This window comes from Cynoglossus semilaevis, chromosome 1, assembly GCF_000523025.1.
Source record: "Cynoglossus semilaevis isolate Cse_v1.0 chromosome 1, Cse_v1.0, whole genome shotgun sequence".
NCBI lineage: Eukaryota > Metazoa > Chordata > Actinopteri > Pleuronectiformes > Cynoglossidae > Cynoglossus > Cynoglossus semilaevis.
Genome location: NC_024307.1, coordinates 15,911,480 through 15,926,160, shown reverse-complemented (window position 1 = coordinate 15,926,160; position 14,681 = coordinate 15,911,480). Strand labels below are relative to the sequence as shown.

At 43.1% G+C, this 14,681-nt stretch overlaps 1 protein-coding gene across 1 annotated transcript in view; it reads left to right on the top strand.

Moving 5' to 3' along the window:
* galnt16 (UDP-N-acetyl-alpha-D-galactosamine:polypeptide N-acetylgalactosaminyltransferase 16) overlaps nt 1-14,681 on the top strand; it is a 32,071-nt gene that overhangs the window by 621 nt on the left and 16,769 nt on the right. Inside the window, exons 2-6 of the mRNA XM_008314011.3 lie at nt 9,169-9,350; nt 9,741-9,839; nt 9,930-9,997; nt 12,133-12,198; nt 13,599-13,718. Of these exons, the coding sequence (XP_008312233.1) occupies nt 9,169-9,350; nt 9,741-9,839; nt 9,930-9,997; nt 12,133-12,198; nt 13,599-13,718 (535 nt within the window). The remainder of the gene's footprint in view (nt 1-9,168; nt 9,351-9,740; nt 9,840-9,929; nt 9,998-12,132; nt 12,199-13,598; nt 13,719-14,681) is intronic.

Here is a 14,681-nt window from a genome sequence, read left to right as displayed (position 1 = left end):
GCAAGCGCGGGGCCATGGGCTGGGGGGGGAGAGGGAGGGGGGGGGGGGGGGGGGGGGGGGGGGGTGAGAAAGCGGAGATAAAGACATGGAGGAGAGTGGGGAGAGGGGGGAGACGGAGTCGCTGTGAGACGGAGTCTGAGGCTGGAGCTGCAGGAGTGTGTGTGCTGCATGTTGATGTGATGGACAGAGTGGGTTTGGAACCTGGAGGTGATGATGATGATGATGATGATGATGATGATGATGATGATGAGATCAGGGCTTAGAGGTTTCCGTTTGTAAAGTGTTCATTGGTGTCAGTGGTTCTAGCCGTGCTGGGATTCAAACCCAGGACCTCTGATAACAACCACAACCTTGTTACCCCGAGGCCGAGGGCCGTGAAAAACCTTCCTCTTCCTCAGTGGACTTGAACCTCCGTCCTCTCAGTCAGCAGTCGAACAACGTGGCTCAAACCTGGTTTGAGAATTCCTCAGATTCTGTTACTGTAAGTAGGAACAGCGTGATCCAGCAGGGGGCACTCTTGAGTGTAGCTGATTTCCTAACTGCACAGTAGAAGAAGATGGTGATCTTGACGAGCAGTGTTTACTGAGAGTGGTTCAGAGTGGGACGTGGGACAAAGAAATGTTATTTTAAGGTCAAAGTCAAAGTAGAATCGTATCAGAGAAGAGACTTTGGAAAATTATGAGTTGAATTAAGTTATATCGAAAAAAATAATAATAATCTGAAGTTTATGAGAAGTTGTAAATTTAAAAACGAGAATAAAGTTGTGATATTATCAATAAAATGACGTAGGTTTATGAAAATTTAAAACGTAGTATTTTTTAGAGAAAAAATAGCACAAGAAAAGAACAAAGAAGTAGCAATACAAATGACCATGTGACCATGTGACCATGTGACATCACACAGACACAGGTGCTGATGGGAAACGCTCATCACCTGCTGTCATTTAGGTGCTTGAAACCCTTGAGTGAAGGTGCTGTGAGTTTGAAGTCTAATCGATGGCTTTGATTGGTCGGTGCAGGATTCAAAAATAAAAGTGTGCAGCGTGAACGCCGACCGTTCCTCCTGGTCCAATCAGAGGAGACGTGACCGCGACTGTGAGTGGCTTTTTATCAACTCACTGAAGAAGAGGCTCAGATTATCTTAGTTTTTGAAGCTGGTAAATCTTTTATTTTGTCACTTTTCTCTGCGTCTGGTTGAGTGTCTGCAACATTGTAATAAAAACAAGTTTGTATTCCTGATGCGCAGGCACAGAGGCATTGTTGGTGCTGTGTAACATTTTGGTGGAAAGTGAGGTATTTTAGGTTGAGTAGAAAAACCAACTCTGAGCTCTGCTCCACGTGCTGTGCTGTTGGATTTGTCCACTCAGCTGGAATGTGGAGCTTGCATGCTAATAGCATGCTAACAGCATGCTAACAGCATGCTAACAGCAGGAGTGAATCTGGACCAGTGTGGTTTTTTTTTTTTTTTATCTTACTTTCAACGACGTGCAGTAATTGGTCACTTCCAGGGAGACGGAAAAATATTTTGCTCCCTGTAAATCCCTGGTAGAGTTTTGCTTAGAGCGCCCTCTATTGACACGTCTTCTTCAGACAGACTGACCTGCAGCTTTAACACTGTGACTTTAATGGTCCCTACTATCTGCCCCCGGCCCTGTCCTTGCTGCCTGGGCAGTGGTCAGACTGTTTACCCCGGGCTGTTTGTTGTCCACCGGCCTGAGTGAAACCTGCAGCAGCAGTAAGAGGCTTTCCATAAATCCATCAGCAAACACCTCCTAAACCACATTATGTTGAGACCGTCCTGGAGTCCAACATGTGAAGTGAAAACACGGGGGAGGGTGGGGAGACGGGGGAGGAGCCTCTGCTGCTCTGTGATTAGAGACCTGTTTACCTGGGGACAGTGAGGAGACGAAGAAGAAGAGGAAGACAAAGCCGTGGCCTGTGGACCCTGTAGTCGACCACAGGCCTGGGTCTGGAGCTGCGTGTTCCCACGGTGGTGCCTTCAGGGTTTTCTGTCACATGGAGTGTGAACACACTGTAACTTCTGTGCTTTTCATGTGAGAACAAATGGAGATCACGGAGGAGTCGTGTTAACGCTGACAGGCAGAGTCAACACGACTGGAAAAATCAAGTCGTCCACACAGTTTACACTGAATATCTCTGTCCAACCAGACCAAAACCAGCTCTGATTGGCTCTGCTCTCTACGTGTTTATCCTTTATTTGGGGATGGCTCAATCCGATACTCAGGATTGATATTGTTACGATACTGATCCAAATCTCTGGATCAAACATCGATCAATACCTACACCCAAATACTTAACTGACCACAGATACTCCAGATACTCCAGATACTCCAGAGTACTCCGGGGTACTCCAGGGTGCAGTATTGGTATCTGACATGAAGAAGTTGTATGGAATGGCGGAGCAGCAGTGATTGGTCCATTAGTCGACTAAAACATCGACAGATTTGTTTATTGTCATAACTTCCTGTTTCATTTTCATCCATTCAGTCTTTGAATGAACCAAACAGTCGACAAAATCCCCAGTGAACATGAGTGAGGAACAACACCATCAGTGATTGGCTCTCCAATAGACCCAGAGATTTTGGCATGAATTGAAATATCTGAATCTGCTTCATGACATTTCACAGACTGTAAACACACAAGCTCAGAGAGTTTGGGGTTTTTTTAGCTTCTCATTGGACCAGAGAGTGAAGACAGTCAGTGACAGACCACCGTTCTCCTCCTCAGTGAAAGACTGACTCTACTGACCAGTCATTTGTTTTAAACTGCTGCTCAGGTGTGGTCAGCTCACTGCTGCCTCCTTCACTAAGTTTACACCTGTCACTTAACCACTTTGGTAATTGACATATTCAGTTTGGTTTCACCTCCGTGACACAGGGTGACGTCATAAAGACCAGCTGGTCCCTGGTCCCTGGTTCCAGGTCCTGGTCCCTGGAGCTGCAGTAGAGACGACAGTGTTCTCCATGGACTTTGGTGCAGGACACAGGAAGCTTCAGTCTCCAGCTCTGAGAGCAAATATTGTCTGAAGACAATGTTGATTCAAGTGGGAGTAGATTTAACAATATTGATTTTCTTTATTTGTCAACGCTTTTTATAACCACATCTTTATTTATTAACCTTTTATTTACCAGTGGCTTCAATCTGAGCTCTAACTTTAATTGACTTTTTAACCACACTTTTCAAAAGATTTCTGTGAGTTTCTTTGATATTTGGGAGTCTAAAAAAAAAAATCTATTTTTTTAGTTGTTGTTCTTTTATTGACTCGGCAGCTGCTGAGACAAATCAATTAGATGTGACCAAAAAAAAAGTCTCTTAAAGAGACAGTGGCTGCACAGGAAATGAAGCAGCCACTGAAATAAAAGTGCCTGAGACGTCACTGCATCATCATCATCATCATCATCTTCTTCTTCATCTTCATCTTCATCATCATCTTCATCTTCATCATCATCTTCATCATCTTCAGGCTCTTTAAATCAAAGACCAAGTGTTTAAGAAAGCTCCTTAAATCAAAGACCAAGTGTTTAAGAAATCCTCTGAGAAAAATGTCAATTCTGTCTCAGGTTAATATCAACACGTTTATATTTCAGGTGTTCATTTATATTTCAGGTTCAAATTCCTGCAGGTCCTTGATTGTAACATTCACAGCCTCACTGACTGACTCTGTGGGGTTTCATCTCTACCTCCTCCTGTAGGTGATGCTAATTCTCACTTTACCCACGGCTGCGAAGGCGAAGTGGTTTTACTTCACATGAGTGTAATTGAGTCAGATTTACAGTTTTTTTTTTAGTTTTTTTTTTTAGATTTGTCAGGTTTGTTTGAGATCCAGCTGACGGGCTCTTTGAGCCAAATGTGAAGCAGTGCAGTGGCGACAGAGACGGTGGTACAAACTGACCTCAGATCAGTGTCTGACCTGAACACACTGTCAACAAAAACACTGTTGATTTATCCTGCTGTAAACCTGGATTTGTTCAGTGTCAGTGAGGTCTGTCACCTGAGAGTCAACGCCTCCTCCTCTTCACCTTCATCTTCACTGCTTTTCTTTCACTCGTTCTTTTTATTTCTTTTTTCTTATTTTATTTCTTGTTTTTATTTCCCTTTGTTTGTTCTATTTCCACTGGTTCTTTTTCATTTCTTCTAATCAACCTTTTATTTGACTTCATCCTTTTCAGCCATCTTTTCCAGCTTGATTCCTCCTTTGGTTTCTTTTCCTTCTCTATCTCTCTATCATTTCTACTTTGTTTTGATTTTTTTTGTTGTTGAAACACTTTACCTTCATTTCCTTTTTCTACCTCAGTTTTCCTTTGTCATCATTCTAGTTTAGCTTCTTTTCTCCGGTTGGCCTTTAAAATATTTCTATACATTTTCTTAGATTTCTCTGAGCTTTATTTCAGGTTTCCTCTCTGTCTGGTTTTATTCCCTCACCTCTCCTCCCTTCACACTCTCTCCACAGCTCCTCTCACCTCACCTTTCTTCTCCCATTCTTTACTGCCCTGACACCCCCCCCCACCCCTCACTCCTCACCTCTCCCTCTCCCTCTCTCCCTCTCTCTCCCTCTCTCCCTCTCTCTCTCTCTCCTCCATCCTTTTTTAGCAGCATCTAATTTACTAATGACATCATCAGTGAAGGTCTGTTTGCTCGGGCTTCATTTTCTCTGCACCATTTGTATCAGTCGCAGCAGGAACATGTTCCCTCTCTAATCCTGTTTCACTCCCCTGGCTCTCCCTCCTCCTCTCCCCCCCTCCCTCCCCCTATCTCTTCTCTCTCTGAGTAGCTGCTGTCATCACTCTGGCCTTTGGCCTCTGTTGTGGACGAGCTGTAACCAGATCCACTTCTGCATCTATGGACGTGTGTGTGTGTGTGTGTGTGTTCGTTCCTGGTTCTCAGTTTTCATAGTGTGTTTTCAAACGTCCACTTCTTCCACACACTGATCCCTCCTGGAGATTATGGGAAGTCCAGTCTGTGTCGTGGAGTCATCGATTGGTTCTTATTTGTCAGTGTTTGTCTCAGCTCTGGTTGTTGGTTCAGTTCCCAGACTTCAGCTCTGCCAGAGTTGTTTGGACTTTTGTCATTTAAACATTTGTTCTTGGCTGGTTTCCTTTTTTAAAGAGAACACAGAACTGATCAATCACCAGTGTCGACCATTAAATCCTCTGTCAATGTTAATGTTTCTCTAAATGAATGAAGCAGAGACATTAAATATCAAATCCAATCAAACGTTTCCCGTCCATAAAACTAATCTGATAATGAACTTGGCTTTGATTCATTATTAAAGACAGACGGTTCTGGACCGCAGGCAGGACAGGGAAACACACGCTCTTTATTAGTTACAATAATATACAATAATTAACTGGTTGCATTTTTTTATATTGCATAACAATATTTTTGTGAAAAATATATTTTTTACTTACAATATTGATTGTAGTTAAATAATTGACAAAAACTGCGTGAATTTTAATCCAGGTTTTGACAAGAGTCAGAGTTTGAAGTCATGGCAGAGATGATGTCATCAGTTCTATGGAGGAGTCATTACTTCACTACGACAACACCATGATTTCAGGAATGTTTGTCTTCTGTGAACAGACGTCTCAGTTCAACAGCAACGCTCTGATTTAGGTCGAACTTGTTCCAGAACTTTTTCTTCTGTTTCTCCCATGGTTTTATCTCAGCTTCTACAGTCAGTCATCTCTTGGTTTTAAACCTGACTTGACATAATACTTCAAGTCTATTTTTATTGACCAGGATAAGACCGCGCCTGCCGTCGGGTTCTTATTCATTTGTTATCGATAGCTGTGTCCTGGGTCTTTTCTGCACCGCTAGCCTCAAAGGTTGAATGAAAAAATATCGCCTGAGTTGTTCTTTTTCAAACATTTTTATCATGATTTTCAGCAGAATTGCCGCCGTGTTTTCACTGGTTTTCATGGTGATGAACCAACAGTTGGAGGATCAACTAAAAAAAAGTGATAAACTGATTTTTTTCCGAGGCTAATTTAGACACCGACTCAAGTCGTCATTACGAGGATGAGCTGGAGCTGTGTTTGTTGTCCCAGTTTGTTTTTGCGATCAGTTTTCTTTCTCTGTCTGTCTTTCCTAAAAGCTTTGTCCTTTTGCAGATGACACTCCCATTTACCTGCCTGTTCAGTTTTTAATCCTTGCACTTCAAATCTACTCCAGCTGTAAGTGAGGTGAAACCATCTTACATCAAATGAAGATTCTTGTTGTTGTCGTCTCACTTTTGTCGTTTCCTGCCATCTGCTGTCGTTTTCTCTTCAAACTCATCCCCAGTTTAAACCATCTGTGTGAATCTGAGGCGTTGAAGAGCACACACCAGCTCAGCATTGGTTTTATTATATGAGGCATATTTCAGAAAAACCAACTGTAACATTCAGTGTCCATTTGACTGGATTTCACCAGCCTCACGCCTCACTGATTGCAGCAGCCTCATGAACCATCAAACAGTTTTCACTGGTTCCAGACTACAAAGAAACCTGCGGTGTCCGGGGTTTTAATTAGCTCTGAAACAGACCACATCACGGCTGGTTTAGTTTCCTCACTGTGGCCCTGTGAAAATGCAGACATTGTCTGGGACCGTTGAGGAGACGTGATTGGTCAGCATCCGTGACCTCCTTCAGAAACTGAAAGCAAACTCTTTGTTGTTGGTTGATTTTTATGAACAGTAGACACTGACGGAAATGTAGAACTGTGGACAGAAATGAATGACAAATGTAGATGATATCAGACTCAAGCCGGTCTGACTGGACAGGTGGCAGCGTCCACTCTCGTCTGCTGCCAGACGGACGACTCCTGGTGTCTGGGATTGGTTGAGTCTTTGTATGTGTGATCATCATATTTAATTCAGTGAGAGTGAGCCACAGACTGAGCCACAGACTGAGCCACAGACGAGCCTTCTGTTATTTTTTTAGTCCCATTGTACCTATAGAAGCACCCCTAGTGTTGAACCACAGTAGTGCAGATATCGATGAGATGTGACGCCTGTTTGACTTAGTGAAGCTATGAGGAGGAAACGCCTTAGGGTTTAACCATAATAAAAGGTCAACAGCAGGAAAAAGAAACTGTCTTTGTTCAGCTGATTGTGACTTGTTGACAGGTCCACTCCCTCTGTGCTAATGTCCTGCCTGATTAGATGGAGCTGCTTAAATGATTGGTCTTAATAAATAATGGAATGGGTTTCAGTGTTTCTTCTCAGGGCCGTGGGACAGGCTGTCGATTGGTGTCCATTATTTGGACACTGTGGACTTTTTGGTAGTTTTTGTCCTTGGTTTTTGCACTCGTCTCCACTCTGCTGTTTATTATTTAACCCAATCAATCAACAATCTCGTTTTCAGTTGCTGCTTTTTGCCCTCGGTGGCTAACCTCTGTCCTACTTCATTGATGTGTTGCTGACGATGTCATTAATGTCTGAAAAGCCAACGACAGGAAGGTTTATCGTTCTGATTCTTGTCGATGATGTTAAAGTCAATTCCTCTGGCTCTAATTTGTCGTTAGGACTGAACTGTCATTTCACGTCCTCATGTCACTGGACAAATGAACAGTTATTTCCTGGAGGTTTTTTCTCCACAGAGGTGAAGAAAACGTGACTGATTTTTTTTTCCCTGATTCTTTTTCTCTCCTGGTGAGTCATGTTGCACGTCGTTAATGTACTATAATTACTGAACAAGTGCGATTTAAAAAACGCCTTTAAACAGAGTGGAGCTCCAGTGTGTCTGAACCACTGAGAATCATGAGCTTGAACGGCGAAAAAAAACAGGCAACAACAGGTTACCAGGTGTGGGTTAACTCAGACAAGGCTCAGATTCCAGGACGTTAAAATAAATCCCTGCCAGTGTAATAGTAAAAACCATGTTTCCTTATTGGATAAAGAGGAGAGCAGATTCATTAATTAAGTTTATATATTTGAAGGTTCCCTCTTCAGACGTCACTCATCTTGCCGTCTGATCAGAAACCTCTTCTCTCTCTCTCTCCATCCATCGAGGCTGCAGGAAGCAGCTGTGATCTCTGTCATTCCTCCACTTCTTCTTCTTCTTCTCCTCACCTGAGAGTCACCTGCTTCACTCTGTCAGTGGTTCTTGTCCTTCACTGATTCGTTCATTATGGCGAAGTCTTGCTCTTTGCTCTGATGGTTTCATCATGGCCGTCTGTTGACCGTCAGTGTTGCAGCAGGGTTGCGCCACAGTTCCTGCAGGGCCACAGTGAATCAGTCAACATTATCAGCTAGTCCCAGTGTCCATTAGTCTTCAGGGTGGACACTGCATTCCTAACTGCTTCCAGTAAAACAGACAAACTCTAAACTGTCGGAGGTTTTAATCACGAAAACTCTGTGATTCTGGAATATTTTTGAACCTTCTGGTTCTGTAGAAAATATCACTCACTCGTACGTGCGTAGGTGTTGGCGGCCATGTTGAAGGTCATCGTGACCTCACTACAGTTAAGTCAAACATAAAAGACCTGATTACGTTGTGTTAAAGGTTAAAGGTCAGCTTTTTTCCAGTGTTTACAGAGAGGATTTCTGTTAATTTGACACAAATGTTTAAGTTCACTGTGTAGAATTAAAGTTCCTGGTCAAGGGCGGCTGTTCAAGGCTCGGAATGATGAAGACGATCGGAGCCTAAGGACACAACAAGTTCTTAAGAAAGATACAGGACAATAATTATACTTGATAATATACTATGTACTGTGTAGTACTTTTGTAGTACTGTCAAATCTCTGATATTTGTAACATTTAAAACCATAAGACATACTCTGTTGCCTAGTAACCAGCTCATCACTGCAGTCACCTGTGTTGAGCTGCTGTTGTTGTAGGTCGAACCTCGACGTAAAGTAATAGTTCCAGGTTCCTGTATGATTCCCGTCTTATTAATGTAGGAATTCTGTAGTAGTATTAGGTTCAGCTGATGTGCGGCTCTGAGTATTTTTTTTTTAGCTCTGCTAAGCTAAGCTAATCCAACTAAATGTCCTCTTAGTAAGACTAGCTCCTCAGAACCGACTGATCCCTGAGTGATTCAGCCTCGTCGTAATGACAGAAGAACTGTTTGTTGTCAGTGATGGAGGGAACTGTTGGCTCCAAATACAGCTGACGTTGGTGCCGTGTCACATCAGTTGACCTCACCGCTCCTCTTCCTGCCCTCTGCAGGTGACCCAGCCCCCCAGGCCGGAGCAGCAGGGTCAACTGCTGGGCAGTTTCGATGAGAAATCCTACCTGTCGGCCAAACAGCTGAAGCCGGGTGACGACCCGTACAGAGAGCACGCCTTCAACCTGCAGGAGAGCGACCGTCTGGGCAGCGAGCGAGCCATCAGAGACACCCGACACTACAGGTGAGCCGGGCTACAGCCTTTGTCCAGGTGTAGTGGACCAGAGGTCAGGGCTCAGATACACGGGACGGAAAATAGAGACATTCTTCTCTGTCACAGATGAGAGAAACAAAAGTACCAAAACTACAACCCTGATGTATGATGTTTTCATCTCCTCGTCTCCTCACCTTGTTCTGAAGCTCTCGGTCCATGAGAGGGTCAGAACTCTCAGCTGCTGTTGCCTGGCAACCAGATATTTCCATGTCATTGCAGCAGCAGCGGTGTCTCCAAAAGGTCCAGTGGCAGCAGTGGGCAGAGCTGTTAACCACCGCTGTGTGTGTGTGTGTGGGTCTGGGTGTGTGTGTTCACACCAACAACAGGTGACAAGTGACTGAAGCCACCCTCTCTCCACAGGTGTGCTGCTCTGACATACGACTCCGACCTTCCTGCCACCAGCATCATCATCACTTTCCACAATGAGGCTCGCTCCACACTCCTGCGCACCATCAAGAGGTAACCACCATGAACACACACACACACACACACACACAGCAGTGAGCAGTGACATCTGATCTTCATCTCTCTGTGTCTTCTTCCTCCCAGCGTCCTGATGAGAAGTCCACCGTCTCTGATCCAGGAAATACTCCTGATTGATGATTTCAGCTCTGACCGTGAGACACCTTTTTTTTTATAGTTATAAAAATGCATATTGAAATTGTCATTGAAAACACAGAGAAACTTTATTTGGTTGTTTAGTTTATTTTAACAAGTAAATAGACTCAGCGCTCCGCAGGCCCTCCCCCAGCGGTCTAGGCCTAAAGCAGCGTCACCAAAGAATAACTCAGTGACATGTGAGCCAGCTCTGACTGAAGCGTCTATTGATCAGGAAGGTTTTTAGTCTCATCTAAATGAGAAGATCTCCATCTCTGAGGTTTGGAACCTAAGAATCAAGGACTTGGTTTCATGTAAAAGGCTCTGGTTTGATTCCCATCAGGCATCAGTCACAGGTTGGGTTACAAACAGTCTGTCTGTGGTGAGCACTAATGAAGGGACACAGTAGAACCTGCTGCTTCAGATTTATACTACAATCACAGACAGTACAACATCAAATCTGGGTTCATGTATTTCTGTAATGACTGTTCAAATACTTGCAGTACAAGTACTCTGCAGTAGGTATTCCTCTGTGTCAGCAGCAGAATGACAGGAGCTCATGACTCTGACTGTCCAGCAACATTTTCTCTAATTACACTCGGCTGCGTCTTCTGTCTGTGGAGTAGAGCACAGTGACCTACATTCACTGGTCACTAACACACACACACTCACACACACACACACACAGCTGGGCAGACATCTAACTGCAGTGACAGCACTGGTTGAGAGAAATCCATTATTTCACATATGACTCATTTGTTACATTTAGCTGTTGCCGCTGCTGCAGTCGATCTGTCAAAACAACAGAAAACAACAACAACAATGTAGAGGTCTCTCTCTCTCTCTCTCTCCCTCTCTCTGATAAAGTATTAAAAATTTCACATGACGCTTTAATGCTAAATGTTAATTTTCTGAATTGATGATCACTGTAAAATTAATAATCTTGTTTAGCTGCGAAAGCAAAATTGCTAATAATTAATTACTAAAATACCTTACCATCTAGTTGCAGAAATAAGCAACTGTTGCCTCTGAACTTCAAAAACACATTGCCTCCAATCAGGCTCCTCTGGTCTCTCTCTCTCTTTCTCTCTCTCTCTCTCTCTCTCTCTCAGTCCTGGTGAAGTCAGGCAGGTTTTGAACAGTCCGGATCGTTCCTCGTTCTCTGTAAATCCGTCTAAATGTACCTGGATATCAGAGGAGGAACGTTGGTGTTGGTGTGACCATAAAGTTACATCAACCACAGTGACGCAAAAAGGCTGCAAAGATTACACACTGCACCTTTATTTTAGCTTGTGTTCAACATAAAAGACTGGAATTCTCCAAAGAAAAAAAAAACATTTATTAAACAGTCATTTTCAAATATGAAATTCTCAAATATTCTTCATTATTGAATCACGTTAAAGACAGAATGGCTACAGCCAATCAGTGAGAGTGTGATGTTATTGGTCAGCGTGAGGTCAGACAGGAGGAGGAGGAGGAGGAGGAGGAAGAGGCTGGTCAACAGCAGTAGGGAGGATTGTCCTCTCTGTCAATCTGAATGTAATCCTGTTAAGACCTGCCCGGAGGTGAGGACAGTGTCCTCAGGCGAGGACAGTCATCTGTAGAGTCAGGGCAGTGAGTACTGTGTCCTGTAGCAGAGAGTACAGCTCTGTTGTGTCAGTGAAGGTCAAAGTCACTGATCTCCTCCAGTTGTTCCATCACGGTCTGCTGTAGCAGGAACAAAGACATATATTAAACACATATATTTCATATACGTTTGTTTCTTCTTCATGTTCTTTATAGTCACATATTTTAATTGTGCAGATGTGTCTGTGTATGAATGATGCAAGTACTCTGAAATACACACTATCTGTCATGAGATCTTGTGGAACGAAATAAAGACAAAGTTATTGTAGGTATTTATTCAAAATATTATTATTGAATAAAATAAAACTCTGAATTTGACTGTAGTCCAGAGTAGACGGACGTTGGGTTGAGATCGTACGATGAAAACTGAGTTGCTGCTCGACCTTTACTGAAGGTGTGTGACTGTATGTCCATGTACTTGTGTTTGTGTGTGTGTGTGTGTACTGCGTCTACTCAGTTGTTTGTCTTCTGGTGACGTTCTCTCTCCTCTTGTCTTCTCCCTGCGCTCCTCCTCCTCCTCCTCCTCCAGCCGACGACTGCCAGCTGCTGTCTCAGATCCCTAAAGTCCGCTGCCTGAGGAACAACAGGAGAGAGGGTGAGTGTGAGGGACATGGATGTGAGACTAGGGAGGAGATGACGGGGGAGGAAACCATAAGGACAGGTGTGACGGGAGCATGACTGTGAACACAGCTTTAGTCCAAAATAAAATAAAATAAAATACAATAGAAACAAACATAAGAAAAGACTGAGGTCTATATTCAATAGAAACGAACATAAGAAAAGACTGAGGTCTATATTTGACCTTTACTTGACCTTTGTTTAACCACCCTGCACACGGTGACCCGGCTTTTGCCCACTTATGTATTCAGAGCCATTGAGCAACACAATTAAAGAAAAAAAAAAGAATGACGTTAATGTGCGATTAATTAAATAAATTAACAGAAATACCCTGCCTCATTGTTATGTTGTAATTTAGTTTAATGCTTTAGTTCAACAATATTACGATTTTTTTTTTTTTTTTACTTTTACTGTTCCAATCCTTCTGGAAAAGCAGGCGTTACAATTATTTTCTCTCCGTTTCTAATGGACTGTGACAATAAGCTGTGATGAAACCAAACTACTACACAGACCAGTTATTTTTAACCTGGTCCTCTTCACATCCCAGTGTTAATACACTTTTCTTCAACGCCATCATCGTCTCCACAGTAACAGTATTTCTTTTTTAACATTTCCTCCAGTAGTTGAAGTGGTTGCTAGGAGACAGAGGAAGAGGAAGGCTGGTTCATTAACCCTGTGAACTGCTGTGTCTCTGTACGGACCAGGTGTTAAAATCACCACCATTAATGGTTCACTTGAATGAGGTAGAGCAGGTGACACCTAGTGGTGACACCCTAACAAACACAAAGTTCAGTTTTGGATGATGCTCATATTCTTATATTTATTTATTTAATTATGGTCACGATCATCATTGAGTTTGACACTACTGAAAACTGCACCACCAATCTTTACCATAAAAAAGTCATTTTAGAGTTTGACACTTACTACTGAAAACTGCACCACCAATCTTTAGTTAAAGGAAAAAAAGTGTCATTTTGCTGTTAGCAAGCAAACTGAATTTTTATTTTTATTTTTTATCTTTACCCGCCAGTCCTACATGCTACATCTACATGTTAAACTAGTTGATATTTTATGCATCACTAATGATTTCTTTTTATTCTTCTTCTTATGAGCCAATGCAAAGACTAAAGAGGCATGTGCCTCTAGAGCCACATGTTGAACCACCATCCCCTGATCTTGTAAAACATTTTCCCATGTGTGTTTTGTTGCCTCTGTTGGTTCTGGATGAGTTCTTAATAGGACTCTCTGGTTAACAAAAGTAGCCTGAACACAGCACGAAACACTGCCATGAGAACAGAGATTTCTTTAGTAGCTGTAGTTTCTGGGTGCAGCCACCAGGTGGACGGCTGGTTCATTTCTGTCCTTCACTTCCTGCAGGTCTGATCCGCTCACGTGTCAGGGGAGCAAACACGGCCTCTGCAGCCATCCTGACCTTTCTGGACAGTCACTGTGAGGTCAACACGGACTGGCTGCAGCCCATGATCCAGAGAGTCAAGGACCCTCTTTCCGTCCGCACACACACACACACACACACACACCACCTTCACTGTTTTTACAGAGATACAGAATTTAAAAAAAAAAAAACTAGAGCTACAGTGAGCAGTAGTAGGATTTACACTCTTAATGCTGCAGGTTGTGGGTTTAATTCCCCTCAGGTTGTGTCAGACCAACACAGGCTGCCACAGGAGGCGCCACTAGGGATACGTGGTTCTTCTGGGATTTGAACCCATGACTCTCTGCTTGCAAGGCACTTGTGCTAAATATATAGTAGAATTAAAATGTTAAAAGACGACTGGCCTAGCCTACATTAATACTGTGCTCTGATTGGCTCTGAGTGTCAGCTGCTCCTACTTCGGTTCTGAATTCTTATTAGGTTTTGGGTTCAATTCCACACAGTCTCCAATCCCCAGTTGGCTAAATAACAAATACTGTCAAAGACTTGTTTGGTCAAATGCATCTCTAAAAAAGAAAACACACAAATGATGCCTTCAAAGACCCGTGGTGTTGTTATTTTTAACTCCAGTGTCTAATGAGGTCTGTTTCTGCTCTGAGCTGATAAAGAGAGCGCAGCCTCTGCTGAAAAATATAAAACCCTTTCAGTTAGAAAACACACATCTGCGAGCATTATGTCATCTAAAAAACATACATCCACTGCTCCAGCTGAGTTCTAACTTTGGACCAAGTGTCGCGCTGACTCACACAGCTCTGTGTTGTTCAAGATTTTATAACCAGGCAGACTTTTTCAGTCCATGTTTATTATCCACTCCTTCATATTTGACTTTGCTGTTTTTACCAGTTTAATCTGGCACCGTGTCTGCTCTGCTTCTCCACCTACACCAGTGTTTCCCAACCTTTTTTCAGCCTTGGAACAAAGTGGGTTCCATAGTGTAGGTTTGGGTTCGATTCCCAAAGGAACCACATGCTTGGCGCCTGCTGGGGGCAGCCTGTTAACAGCATATC